At 41.8% G+C, this 13135-nt stretch overlaps 1 protein-coding gene across 1 annotated transcript in view; it reads right to left on the bottom strand.

The window, feature by feature from the left end:
- Window positions 1-3988: 3988 nt before the first annotated feature.
- SUMF1 (sulfatase modifying factor 1) overlaps window positions 3989-13135 on the bottom strand; it is a 93999-nt gene continuing 84852 nt past the window's right edge. Inside the window, exon 9 of the mRNA XM_054976235.1 lies at window positions 3989-5900. Within this exon, the coding sequence (XP_054832210.1) occupies window positions 5784-5900 (117 nt within the window). The 3' untranslated portion in view covers window positions 3989-5783. The remainder of the gene's footprint in view (window positions 5901-13135) is intronic.

The following is a 13135-nucleotide window of genomic DNA, read 5'->3' as shown; positions in this document are numbered from 1 at the left end:
GTAAAATGGAAGAGATATTTTATCAATGTTTTCTAAACGGTACCATTGATGACTTTTAGTGAACCTATCTTCGTTTGTGTTGGAAACTACTAGGACTTACCCCCTGGCCTAGCACAAGGTTCACAATTATTAAGGGACCAGCTCCATTAAATTATGTTCTTTTAAAAGATTAGACAAATTCAGAGTAGGCCTGTCATTGTCTATTAGTCACGATGACTAAATAAAACTCCCATATTCTGAGATCTCGGAGTACAAATTGAAGAAAAAAGCAACAGGAGGAGGCGTAGACCTTTGTGGCCCTGCTGTGGCTCTTCTGATTGGTCACTGTGTGAAACAAGATACTGGGCTTGATGGACAATTGCTATGACTTACAAGTCTGTTCTTACGATATTTTCAGAACAATGTTTTTAATTCAACAAGATTACTGAGGGATCAAGATTGTTGAAGAGCTACAACTCATCATGAAACCATTCTGGGCACCAAAGAGCCACCTGCATTGGATTCTCTTAGGTGCCTTGAGTCTCTCTACACAAGACACCTCGGCATATGTTCATCAAGTGTAAGGAGATGCAATGTTAGCTGGGAAGGGTAGTTTAAAAAGACAGAGCCTGCAGAGATCGATCAGAGGGTTTGTTAATTTCATCCTTGCACCTCCTGACACGTTCTTCACATATCAGATGTCTCATATAGAGAAAATCCTAATGGAGCAAGTGAGATGATCTGCTGCATTTACCAGCTCCATAGGCATATCATTACAGCTACTAGATCAGGATGTCAAACATTTTTCTTTCAGGTCTTCAATCTAAGAGCAAAATTTTTTAGATTGATCAATACATTTGAGGGGCTTCAGTTTCATATGAGAGATTTGTTTATTGTATGTCAGGAGTTTGAAGGGAACATTTTGTTCACTGATGGAATATTAAACAGCAGAAAACATCAGGAAATCAGTGCTTTGAATCGTTTCTAAATATTTGAAATGAAAAATTAATGATAATTGTGTTTCTTTCAGTTCCTCTAGAAATAGAGGAACTTAAGTTTCCCTTTTCCTTCCCCCCTTTATTTATTTATTTATTTATTTATTTAGATTTTTAGTCCGCCCTCCCTGCTGTGCATGCTCAGGGCGGAGCACAACATTTTAATGTACATAAGAACTCATAAAAGCAGATAAAAACATTACAATAAAATTTAAAACACTACGTACAATAAAAACTTCTCCTCAGATGGCAATGGAAGAGTTATTTCATTTCAGACTTGGCCCATATATCCATATCTATAGATATATATAGGGTGGTGGACAGATCTTTTCAAGTCAAGTATGGCCGGCGGGGGCCCAGCCTAGCCTCTGCCATATGCCTGGCAGAACATCTGTCTTACAGGCCTGGCAGAAGGATAATAAATCCTGCTGGGCCCTGGTTTCATCAGACCGAGAGTTCCACCAGGCCGGTGCCAGGACCGAAAAGGCCCTGGCTCTGGTCAAGGCCAGGCGAGCCTCCCTAGGACCGGGGACCACCAAAAGTTTTTAGTGTGTAGAACAAAGTGTCCTCTGGGGTATATATAGGGAGAGGCGGTCCTGCAGATATGCTGGACCCAGTCCACATAGGGCTTTATAGGTCAGCACCAAAACCTTGAACCGGACCCGGTACTCAACTGGTAGCCAATGCAGCTGGCGTAATATAGGTGTTATATGTTCCCCTATCAGGACTCTTGCAATCACCCGCGCAGCTGCATTTTGAACCAGCTGTAATCTCTGGATCAAGCCCAAGGGAAGCCCTGCGTAGAGTGAGTTGCAGTAGTCTAATCTAGAGGTAACCGTTGCTTGGATCACTGCTGTTAGGTCGTGGGTCGACAGGTAGGAGACAAGCTGCCAGGCTTGTCTCAGATGGAAAAATGAAGACCGGACAACTGCTGCGATCTGTGCCTCCATAGTCAAGGAGGCATCCAAGATCACCCCCAGGCTCCTCACTCTTGCAAGCGGCACAAATGGCGCTCCATCAAGAGCGGGGAGCCAGAGTCCTATACCCACGGACCCCAGACCCACATGCAGGACCTCCGTCTTTGTGGGATTTAGTTTCAACCAACTCTGTTTCAACCACCCAATCACAGCTTCGAAGGCACGCTCCAAGACATTCGGGGCAGAGTCGGGCCGGCCGTCCATCATCAGATATAATTGGGTGTCATCGGCATATTGATGACACCCAAGTCTGAAACTCTGCACCAACTGGGCGAGGGGTTGCATATAAACATTAAACAATAGTGGGGAGAGTATGCCCCCCTGAGGGACACCGCACACCACTTGAAATTGACAGTTGCTTCTCAACATTCCAACCTTTCTGGAACATTTTCAGTTCTCATCATTTTTAAAGGTTTCTCCCCTTAATTCACTCCTTTCATAAAGTAATACTTTTCTACACACCCAGGGAACCCCTTGGAGAATGTAAACACCAGACTGCTACGCAACTATGCCACTGCAGTGGGGTATTTACTTGCACAGTGCATGATTAGCATCTCCCACCCTGTTCTCATTATGCCAAAAAGAGCCTTGACTTACAGGGTTATGCATTGTGGGCTAAGCAATCAAATCTGCATATTCCAATAGCAGTGTATTTCAAGAGCAAATGAAGGGTGGACTCTGCACTCCTGAAAATAGTGTTAATTGCTGACAAAGGCTAACAGGCATTATGTGTGTGTGTATGGGGGAATAATCTCTATCCTAATCAAATGGGAGATGGTGCTCTTCAAGGAGCATCGTTTTTTGGTATTGAGTTCCTTTGAACACAATGACATTCACTTCAGAATAAACCATACATAGGATCAGACTACATATCGGCTCTCATATATCAAAGTGTAGCTGAATGAATTTAAGGAAAAGTACCAAGGCTGAACTTACCTAGTCACTTCTCAGTTTCTATAGAGTTGATAAGTGTTCATAACAGGAGCCTTCCTATGGGATATGCTTCCCAACACAGTTTCCTGCAGTTTTATGAGATAGCACATAACAGGAAAGTGTTGCATGATAACCAGAGTGCCAGAGTATGGAATTAAAGACTATGGGAAATGATAAAAAGCACTGTAACTAATTGCTTACTATAATTATTAAAAATAAATTTCTCTGGAACAATTTTTTTTAAAAGCCCCAACTTCCAGGCTTTCAGCATTTCCATACCATGTTGTGGCAGTGTTTCTCTGGAAGAACAAAGGAATAATTTACCAAATTCTTCATTTAGTAATTCTTAGAAATGTTGGAACTCATTGACAGGTTCAGACAGCAAATATCTAAACTAGAATTAGAACCACATTGGGGTTGGATCCTCCTAACCACTGCCAGTGGAATGAAGCCCACTGAGCACGACTTCCCTGCTCCCCCATTTTTACTGCAGCCCACTGAGCACTGCCGAATTCTGCTCCGGGCGGGGGGGGGGGGGGGGCAAAGGACCCTCAGCATGGAGACAAAGAGGCAGTCTGCTGTGGGAGGGGAAATTGGTGGAAATCGAGGTAGTCAAACTAAACTAAAGTCTTGATGACATAAAAACCTGCATTCCAATCAACACACTTAACTGCTCATTTGAACTTAGTTGGGGAGCATTTTTGTACTGTACAAGTTCTAATTCACAGTTTTTCCTTACACTTGGAGAATGAAAGCACACCCTCACCTCATTCACTTCCTTGACAACCTCCTATTAGGCAGCTCTTTCCAATTCCCATTTTATAAATAAGGAATAGAAAAGGGAGTGAGTATTCCCCAAAACTATCACAATACCAAACAATCTAGATAGTTAAATTCAGCACTATCCAGCGCACTACACTAATTCTATAAGTATGGAATACCCAGAAAATACTAGAGATTGTCACTCCTTGTAGAGCAATATGTGTGTGTAAAGTGCCATCAAGTCACAACTTTCTGGTGACCCCAGCGAGGGACTTTCAAATTCCCCACTCAGGCTGTTCCCAAATGATTCACTGGATCAAAGCCACTATCTCGTAGCAGGTATAGAATGCTATGAATTGCAGCTTGCTTGTTCCTAGCATTTGAGGATATGAAGAAAGCTAGTATGTACTGATGGTGTTTGCTGAAAACCAGGACACCTGGTTGGCCACTGTGAGAAACAGGATACTGGACTAAATGGTCTGATCCATCAGGGCTCGCATGTAGACTCAGGAGAGAGACAGGTGGCAACCCTGCCCTTCTTTGAATCATGTACCAATTCTTTGCCACAGAGTTTTGAATGTGAAGAGCCACAGCAACATCTAAGCAGGAGAGGAAATGAAGATTTCAACAGTTGTTCTGGACAGAAAGGGTCTGATCGATAAGGGAATCTGTGGGCTAGAAGTCTGGGTCAGGTAGAAGAGAATGGTTATTTGATTAACGTTACAGAAGGGAAGTGGTTTTACTCCAGAGTGAGTCTATCTTCTAAAAGAAGTAGACTGAATATACCCAGACTATGATAACTGTGGGATCTCGGTGATTTAAAGAACTCCTGAGGTTGAAGCTGTCAGATGCTGGTTATCAGGGTTGAAAGCATTTTTAAGCTCAGAAGGGAATTGGGTTAACTTGCATTTAAACACTTCTTTAACAGTAATTCTCTGAAAAAGAGGTTTTTCTCAGCAGAAATCTATTGCCGTAACATCCAGACAGCAGATACTGTGAAACATGAGTGTTAAACATTGCTAAGGAAGTAAATAAAGAAATCTGTTTGTTCTATTGTAATCCTGCCTCTTGTACCTTAATCATGTTTATAAATAGCTCATCATTTCTCAGAACAATGAACTCACATCAATATAGCCAAAACCCATTGAGTAAGATTTCTGACGCAAACAAAAGTGAAGGTTGTTACAACTCAGAAACCAGAAAGGATCTCAAAAATAAAAGAAATAAAATCATGTGTGCATAATATTCCCCCATCCTACCTAATACCTATCTAATACCAAAGTGCTTTCCTTCAATGATTCTTCCATAATCGAAAGATGCCAATATTTAACCAGATTTCATAAATGTAACTGAAATTTGACCACAAAGATAAACTGGGACTATTACACAAATTGTTTATGGGTGTTGTCCTAATATGAATAATATACAGTTACTCTCAGAATTCTGTCTGTCTTTATAAAAATGAAGGCCTCTGGTAAACTGCACAACCTCTAAGGCTGCTAGAAAAAAAGAGGTACTATCCAAACCAAAACACATGAATAAATCTTCATAGGTATTTATAGAGACCAAGATAATATATATATACATACATACATTTTTTTAAATTGCTGGTTCCAACCAGAACAAGTTCATTATACTTAAGTCTATTGAATTCAATGGAGACATTGAATGAGGCTCGTTTGCTTTGCAAGCACCATGATTGTCGTCTTCTTTGTTCGTGATTTTCCATATACTTAATTTAAAAAGAAATATACTATGATTTTACTTCCTAATATCGTCTATTAAATTACTGAACACTTGTATGATTTCTATTGGATTCTGCTTTCCCCCTCAAAATTCCTTACTTTTAAAAAAAATGTCATCATTTTGCTGAGTTTGTACACTGATTTCATGTACAGCAATTAAATATCTGGAGTATTAAAGTTTGGTCTTCTTATGCTTAAAGTAGAAATCCAGCCCTTTTCTTCAGGAAGACATTACAGAAGAAAATTGCCAGCTGATATTTTCAGAATCAGCAACTTCTTTTTGAAAAAAAAATGTCTCCAGCACAATCCATGATCTCGATGTAAGCTGCATCCTCTCCCCTGGAGCACCTCTTGCTTTGGTGAGATTTTTTACTCCTCCATCACTGCCAACTTTATCCCTTTAAATAGTCGGGCAAGGTGTCCGCAGCACAGCGGAATCCCAGGTTGGAAGCAGAGCTGTCAGGAGTGTTTTGGCTTCGAGCTGCACATCGATACCTATAGCAATAAGACTAAAGAGAAGAAGAGAACATTACCACATGTCCATTAAAGTCTCCAGATATTTTAGATCAGAATCAAAATAATGTTTATTGCATGCAGGAAAAGGCCATCACAATTAAGCAAATAAAACACAAATAAAACATGAACAATAAACAATAAAACTATAATGTTAAAAAGACATAGAAGTTCATTAAAATACATTAGCACTTTCATTATACGCAGGTAAAGGAGTCTCAGCCATTAAGCACAACTTGAGCCCAGATTTTCTTAGCTGCCAGGGTGAACAGTTTTGTTAGATGAACATGCCACTGTAGCTCTCCAGTGGGAAGATAAAATATCTACAAGAATGACTGAAGAATGACTTTAGTGGGCAGAGATAGTGATCTGCCTTATACCACCGCTCCAACTAGCTCAATATTGTCTACTCTGACTGATCGCAGTAGTCCAGGATCTGAGACAGAGAAAGATCCATACCACCACCTACGATCATTTAAATAAAGATCCGAGGGATCACAAAGTATGTATGCAAAACATGAGCGCTATCACTGAGTCACAGTCTCTCAGAAACAAATATATAGAAACAAAATGTCTTGGCCTAAGGCAGAAAAACTAAAAAATGCCACCCAAAGAAGATTCATTCTGTTAGTGGTGGTGCTTTCCTCCAGGGCAAAGAATATTCCCTTGACCAAAGGAGCGAATTGTTGGCAGAACAGGGGAAGAATCCTTGCGCTCAGGTAAAAAACAGCTTTCCATAGGATCTATACTAGAGAATTGGCTGTCATTTGATGGTGCCTCAAAATCAATATAAGACAGCAGTTCCCTGTCTAATTGTAGAACTAGCCCTGTAAACAAGCCCTAGGAGAAGAGGGGGGGGGGAATGGCCAACTCTCCCTACACATAACCAGCTTCAAGACTTTATGCCACTTTTCTTGTCATGGTGTTCACTTGCAGAAATATCAGAGATTATTCACATTGGCAATGCAACTTCCAATGTACTTTTAAATTAGATTTAAATTACTCTTTATTAGAAACCAGGTATGCTGCTGAACAGCTTTCAAGTTCTCTAGTATATTTAGGATATTTCTATGCTCCCTCTGCTCAAGGCAACGTTCAATTAAAATAATGTAACAATATAAAACCAAACCATTAAATTTCTACAGCTCACTGATCTAAATCTTTCTAACGCTACAATTTCACCATGGGAGTCTTGGTGGTACCCTTAAACCAACAGTCCAATCCTAAACAGAGTTACACTCAGGGCTTAGAACGTGGTAACTCTGCTTGTGATTGCACTGCAAAATTTACTATGAATAGAAAAGGAAAATCCATTTCCCCCTAACAAGGACATAAAGCAGTCTTGGGAACACGTGATCAGTGGAGGTCTGCTTTTCACATGTTTCTTTGCATGTGGTCTGATATAACAAGTAGGTAACACCTTTAATATTCAGAAGTCCTAGTGATAATGGTTTGCCATCCTTGCTGCAGCTTCAACGAGAATTTTCCTTTTCTTTCTATTTTCTTTCTCCATGCTTTTTGCCCTTTTCTGATTTTGTCACCCTAGCATGTGTTTCAGTCTCCTTAGGGAGGCTGTCACCACATTTGAGTACGAAGACAGTAGGAGAATGATAGGATCTTTGTTGCTATAGTGATCTCAGTGCCTTGTAATCTTAAGGATATATGTGTGACACAATTTATGCGAGACAGGATGGCAGTGGCAATCACTTTACTGATGGTAAAGTAGGAGAGATCTGCACCATTTTTATATATCATGTCCTTGACCATGAGGCAAAGGACACTCCTGGAGTTACAGGCTGAGCATCTTTATTTGCATGGTTCCCCCTTGCAAGGCCTGAAGAGAGGTATCTTTCTCTAGTGCAATGAATACTGGAAGTACCCCAACTTTTATTCCACAGTTCCCCAGATGCAAAGGCACCCAAAACATTACCTTGGAATATAATTTAAGAACCAAGTTTCATATCTATTCGTACAATGAAGCCGAACAGTTTACATTTTGAGTAGGCTTTGTTGTAATATTCTGCCATGTAAACAGTTTGTGCATTTTTCCCAGTTAATTAATCTGCGATTTTGAATATATAATAATATAATAACAGTGTGTTTATATACTACCCTTCCGGACAGATTAATGCCCACTTACACTGGTAAACAAAGTCAGTGTTATTACGAGCCCAATACAGCTGAGGAACTGGGGCTTAGAGGAGTGGTTTGCCTAAAGCCACCTGCAGAGCTCACGGCAGTAGTGGGAGTCAAACCAGCAGGGTGCTGATTCTCAGCCCAACCACTTAAACCACTATGCTACAGCAGCTCTATGATGCTATGGTTTAAAATGCAGGCCTCTAAAAAAAGGAGGGGGGCTGGATGGATGAGTGAAACATGCTGTGCCTGGATGGTCGCTGTATCCTAGGGGGCAAAGTGAACTGCAGTTTAGAGAGATCAGACAGAAAGTAGTCAGTCAGTCAGTCCATGTGTCTGCGTGTGTGAGAGAAAGGAGTTATTCTGTGAGTGAAGAGCTGAGAGAAGTCAGTGCGTTTTACATTGTGGATGAAATCAGCCTATGTGGCAGATTGGCAAAGTGAACTTCTGGGAACTCAAAGAATTCCATACTCTTCTCTTATGAGGATATTTTTAGCCTCTGTGTCAGTTGTGGGAAATATTAATCTTTGTGACTGGGTCTGTGCATTAACATTGAAAGATCTATGCCTATTTTGAGATCACTATGCGTATAAACTATTCTGAAACTATTCTGCTTATAAATTACTTTGAAAATGTTACACATATGTACTTACATAATAAACTCTATTTCTGGTTAACTAAAATGCCTGTTTCACCTAGAATACAGGATCCCTTTTTTATCTTATAGCTACCCACATGCACTGACCATTCTGTCATACCACTATCTAAAGCTAAGACATCCTATACTAAAAGTCAAACTGAGGGAGAACTAAGGCGAAAGCCTTTGGTGGAAGTGAAAGACTAACCTTAAGGAAATCAGGGAGACAGCAATATATAGGACGCATAATGGGGGCAAAATGACAACTGGATGTATTTATCTTGTCTTGGAAATACAAGGGCCATCTGTCCCCTGATTGTATACCATGGTATCACTCACTACATCTGGACTACTCAGGAATTTCCCCCACTTCTTAAGCTTGTTAAATGGAATCAACTTTTTCTGTTGGTAATGTTTTGTTAATGACAATGTTCTGATCCTGATGTACTTTATAGGTCAAATTCATAATTGGATTTGGCTTGCCTACCTCCTCCCTATTAATTCGTAGAAAAATATAGAAACACACCTAATAAGGCAAAGCGTTCCAATTTTTCTTTCAGTACTTCATTCTGTGAGCAGTGCTGTATCTAGAAAAGCCATTCACCTGCCTTATTTTACTGATGAAATTGACACAGTCAGCAGTTGTTGCAATGCATGACATTAAAATGACTTTCCCCACTAGACAAAATCAGCCCTCAGCTCAAGGAAGCCATGGCCTCTTTTCCCTTCTGCATTAAAGCTCAGTCTGCAGGCATCATAGTCAGTGACTATCTTGAAATTAAGATGACACAGAGCAGAGAAGGACTGACATATGTCTAGGAGAATCCTATGTAATATGGTGGGAAATTCCAGGAGCGAGGCAGAAAGGTAGAAACATGTATCTGTGCTCTAGGATTTCTACTCTGCAAGTCAGTGTAAGAATTCAATTATCCTGAAATAACAAGGATGAGCTAAAAACGACATGCCAACATGCTAATGAAACCCTCAGATATGACACTTTAATTTCATATCCATCTCTCTCATAAAGCCTTCTTAGCTGCTGCTATTGCAATTCTTATTTCTTTCCTAAGGCTTAAAAAAAAACCCTCTTCAGAGCCTTACTGTTTCTCCCTTCTCTGCTCCAGGCAATTCACTTCTCAATCCATTCACTCCAGCTCATTTCACAATGCCTACGAGCCATTATCTGTGGTCCTCACAGCTACATGGTTGCAGCTTGCTTCCTTCTCTTCTTAACCCTTGTTCTTCTAGCCTTTACTTTTCATTCTTTACCCATCCAGAAGTTCTAAGGCAGCTCAGTACAGCTGTGCCTCAGAAAGGCTGACCAGGAGATACAGACTTGGATCCAGAATAGCATTTCAGCAGGTGCAAGGTCTTCCACCAACTAGAGTTGCCAGGTCATGCCTGGCAACCAGCAGGAGCTTCAGGAGTGGTAACATTAGAGGCTACGTCATTGTCTGCAACGTGACGTCAATTCCAGGAAAACCCAGAAGTGATGCTGGATAGCTCTAGGAATTGCTAGAAACTCTCTGGTGTTTTGGCATAAATACTGACTCTTCCCACCCACCCCCACTACTGCTGCTTAGTTGTAGCGGTCAATGAGGACTGTCAGTGGGAAGCCTGGCAGCCCTACCACCCATAGAGCTCAGCTTACTTTGCTCCCCCTACGTCTTGTGCCTGGGAGAGAAGGGACCTCCAGGAACACAATTTCAGTGGCATTTCAGGAGGGAAAGAGGAGACAAAGGTGAGCTCTGTAGGCAGAAGACCCTCTACCTAGACAAATGCTGTGTTGGATCAAACCCATGATCTATGCTATTGGCATGTCTGAAACTGGAAGAACATCCAGATGTCTTGCCCAAGTTCCTGTTTGATCCCTGGCTTGAACAAAGACTTAAGAACTAAGCACAAATTAAACATAAGCGTCAGAGAATAAGAATGTCTTCTATCTTCCCTTTGATTTAGGTGGTAGCAGGGGACCTTGCAGCCAGTGAAAGAACCTTATTAGTTTCCAGAGGCTGCCATAAAATATCTGACACTACTAGGAATCCTGAGATATGCCAGTTAGGCACCATGAGAACTACATCTCCAACGATTTCTGTCAGGGCCTACCAGAGACCCCAATGAGGCTCCCAATGAGAGCTACCAGGAGACTATTTCTTCTGGTTATAACCTAGTTGTCATTGTTAAGAGTCATCATCTCTAAATTATATGCATTTTTGAATGGCTTGCCAAGGCAATTCAAACATGACAAGAGATGAATTGGGGAAGATCCTGCTAGCTAGCTGCAGCTGAATAACATCAGCAGAATAACCTAACATACTGCAGCTGAATAATATAACAACATATTTTGTAAACTGCTCTGAGTGGGTGTTAAGTTGTCCTGAATAATATAAATAGAATATTATTATTATATATTATTATTATTATCTGGCTGAGTTGGTTCTCCTTTGTTCACATGTACTTAAGACCTTCAGCTCTTAGCCTGAGGGTTGTAGCCTAGAGCTTGGCAGAAGATCAGCTAGCAGCGACAGATCTGCTGGGTACTCGGAAGCCTTTTCTCCTTTTTCTGTTCACTTCTGTGGTATTGTTTTGTATTGTTAAACTGCTTTGGGGAGAATAAACAAATAAATGAATGGTTAATGCTCCGGTCCAAGGAACCACAGGGTATGAATATAGAGATACAACCACCATTACTTAAATTTCTCACAAGAAAGCTGGTTTAATGTATTGGTGTTGAGTATTCATTAGAGAGCTTCCACTCCACCCAGCTGGTTCATATGCACCAGCTGATCCTGAAAGTTGTCATGTGCCTGCTAAAGTTATAAATGACAGGATACTTATGGAAGACATAGATTGGGTTTATCAAGAAATGGTCCTCCACAATGCATTGTATGTGGCATCGTCCAAAGTCTGGTCACTGCAGGCCACAGATAGGAATAATAAAGCTGATATGACATCAATTTGGCCACTGAGATTACAGAAAACTTTTCATGTAGTTTTAAGTCTTTCTGCAAGAGTCTGAATGACCTGGGGGAGTTTTTTTTGCTCAAAGGAATATTGGTGATATCATACCCAGCATACAAAAAGACTCTGGGTACACAAGACTTCTATTCCAATTTGCAATACTCATAGCTATAAATGCTATCTGGCACGTTGGTTTTTCTAGGCTTTAACAGGTATGTTTCATGTTTCAAATATGCATGCATTATGATTACAATCTGACTCACCGCCTCGCTGATGTGGGGATACGAGACAAGCCTTGCAGTGGCTTGTCTCTTTTCTCCATGGTCGGGGACAGAGGGTGGCACTTGGGGAGAAACTGTCATCCTGCCACCCTCTGGTGTGCGGGGTCCCACAGAGAGCAATACTCTCCCCATTATTGTTTAACATCTATATGTGCCCCCTTGCCCAGTTGGTGTGAAGTTTCGGACTTGGGTGTCATCAATATGCAGATGACACCCAGTTGTATCTGATGATGGACGGCTGACCTGACTCAGCCCCAGATGTCCTGGGACATGCTTTTGCAGCCGTGACAGGTTGGTTGAAGCAGTCGGCTGAAACTGAACCTGACGAAGATGGAGGTCCTGTACTTGAGCCATGGGGGATTAGGTTTGGGACTTCGGCTCCCGGCCCTCGATGGGGCACCGTTAGTGCCAGTTCTGAGGGTTAAGAGCCTGGGGGTGATCTTGGATGCCTACCTGAAAATGGAGGCACAGGTCACAGCGGTTGTCAGGTCCTCTTTTTTCCATCTGCGGCAGACCAGGCAACTTGTCCCTTACCTGTCAACCCGTGACTTAACTACAGTGATCCAAGCAACGGTCATCTCTAGGCTAGATTACTGTAACCTGCTCTACGCAGGGCTGCCCTTGAGCCTGACCTGGAGATTACAGCTGGTACAAAATGCAGCAGCGCGTGTTATTACGAGAGTGCCAAATAAGATGCATATAACATCGATCTTACGCAAGCTGCATTGGTTGCCAGTGGAGTACTGGATCAGATTCAAGGTTCTGGTATTGACCTATAAGGCCCTGTGCGGACTGGGACCAGCGTATCTACGGGACTGCCTCTCCCCATATATTCCCCGGAGGACACTCCGATCAAGAGACAAACAGCTGTTGGTGGTCCCTGGCCCCACGGAGGCCTGCCTAGCCTCGACTAGAGCCAGGGCCTTTTCGGTCCTCGCTCCCACCTGGTGGAACACTCTGTCTGCTGAAATCAGGGCCCGGCAGGACCTACTGTCTTTTCACCAGGCTTGCAAGACAGAGTTGTTCCACCAGGCATATGGCTAAGGCTGGGCCTCTGACGGCCTGAAAAAAAGGGGTGTAGAAAATCTTAACCCTCCCTCCCTGTAAAGGCTGTGCACCATCCTGTTTTAAATGTGTATTAATAGAAATACACTGCTGTTTTAAATTATGTTTTAATGTTGATGAATTTTTATTGTATTTTAATATGTTGTTATCT

This window comes from Eublepharis macularius, chromosome 4, assembly GCF_028583425.1.
Source record: "Eublepharis macularius isolate TG4126 chromosome 4, MPM_Emac_v1.0, whole genome shotgun sequence".
NCBI classification, from domain to species: Eukaryota; Metazoa; Chordata; class Lepidosauria; order Squamata; family Eublepharidae; genus Eublepharis; species Eublepharis macularius.
This window is presented reverse-complemented; position numbering and strand designations above follow the sequence as displayed.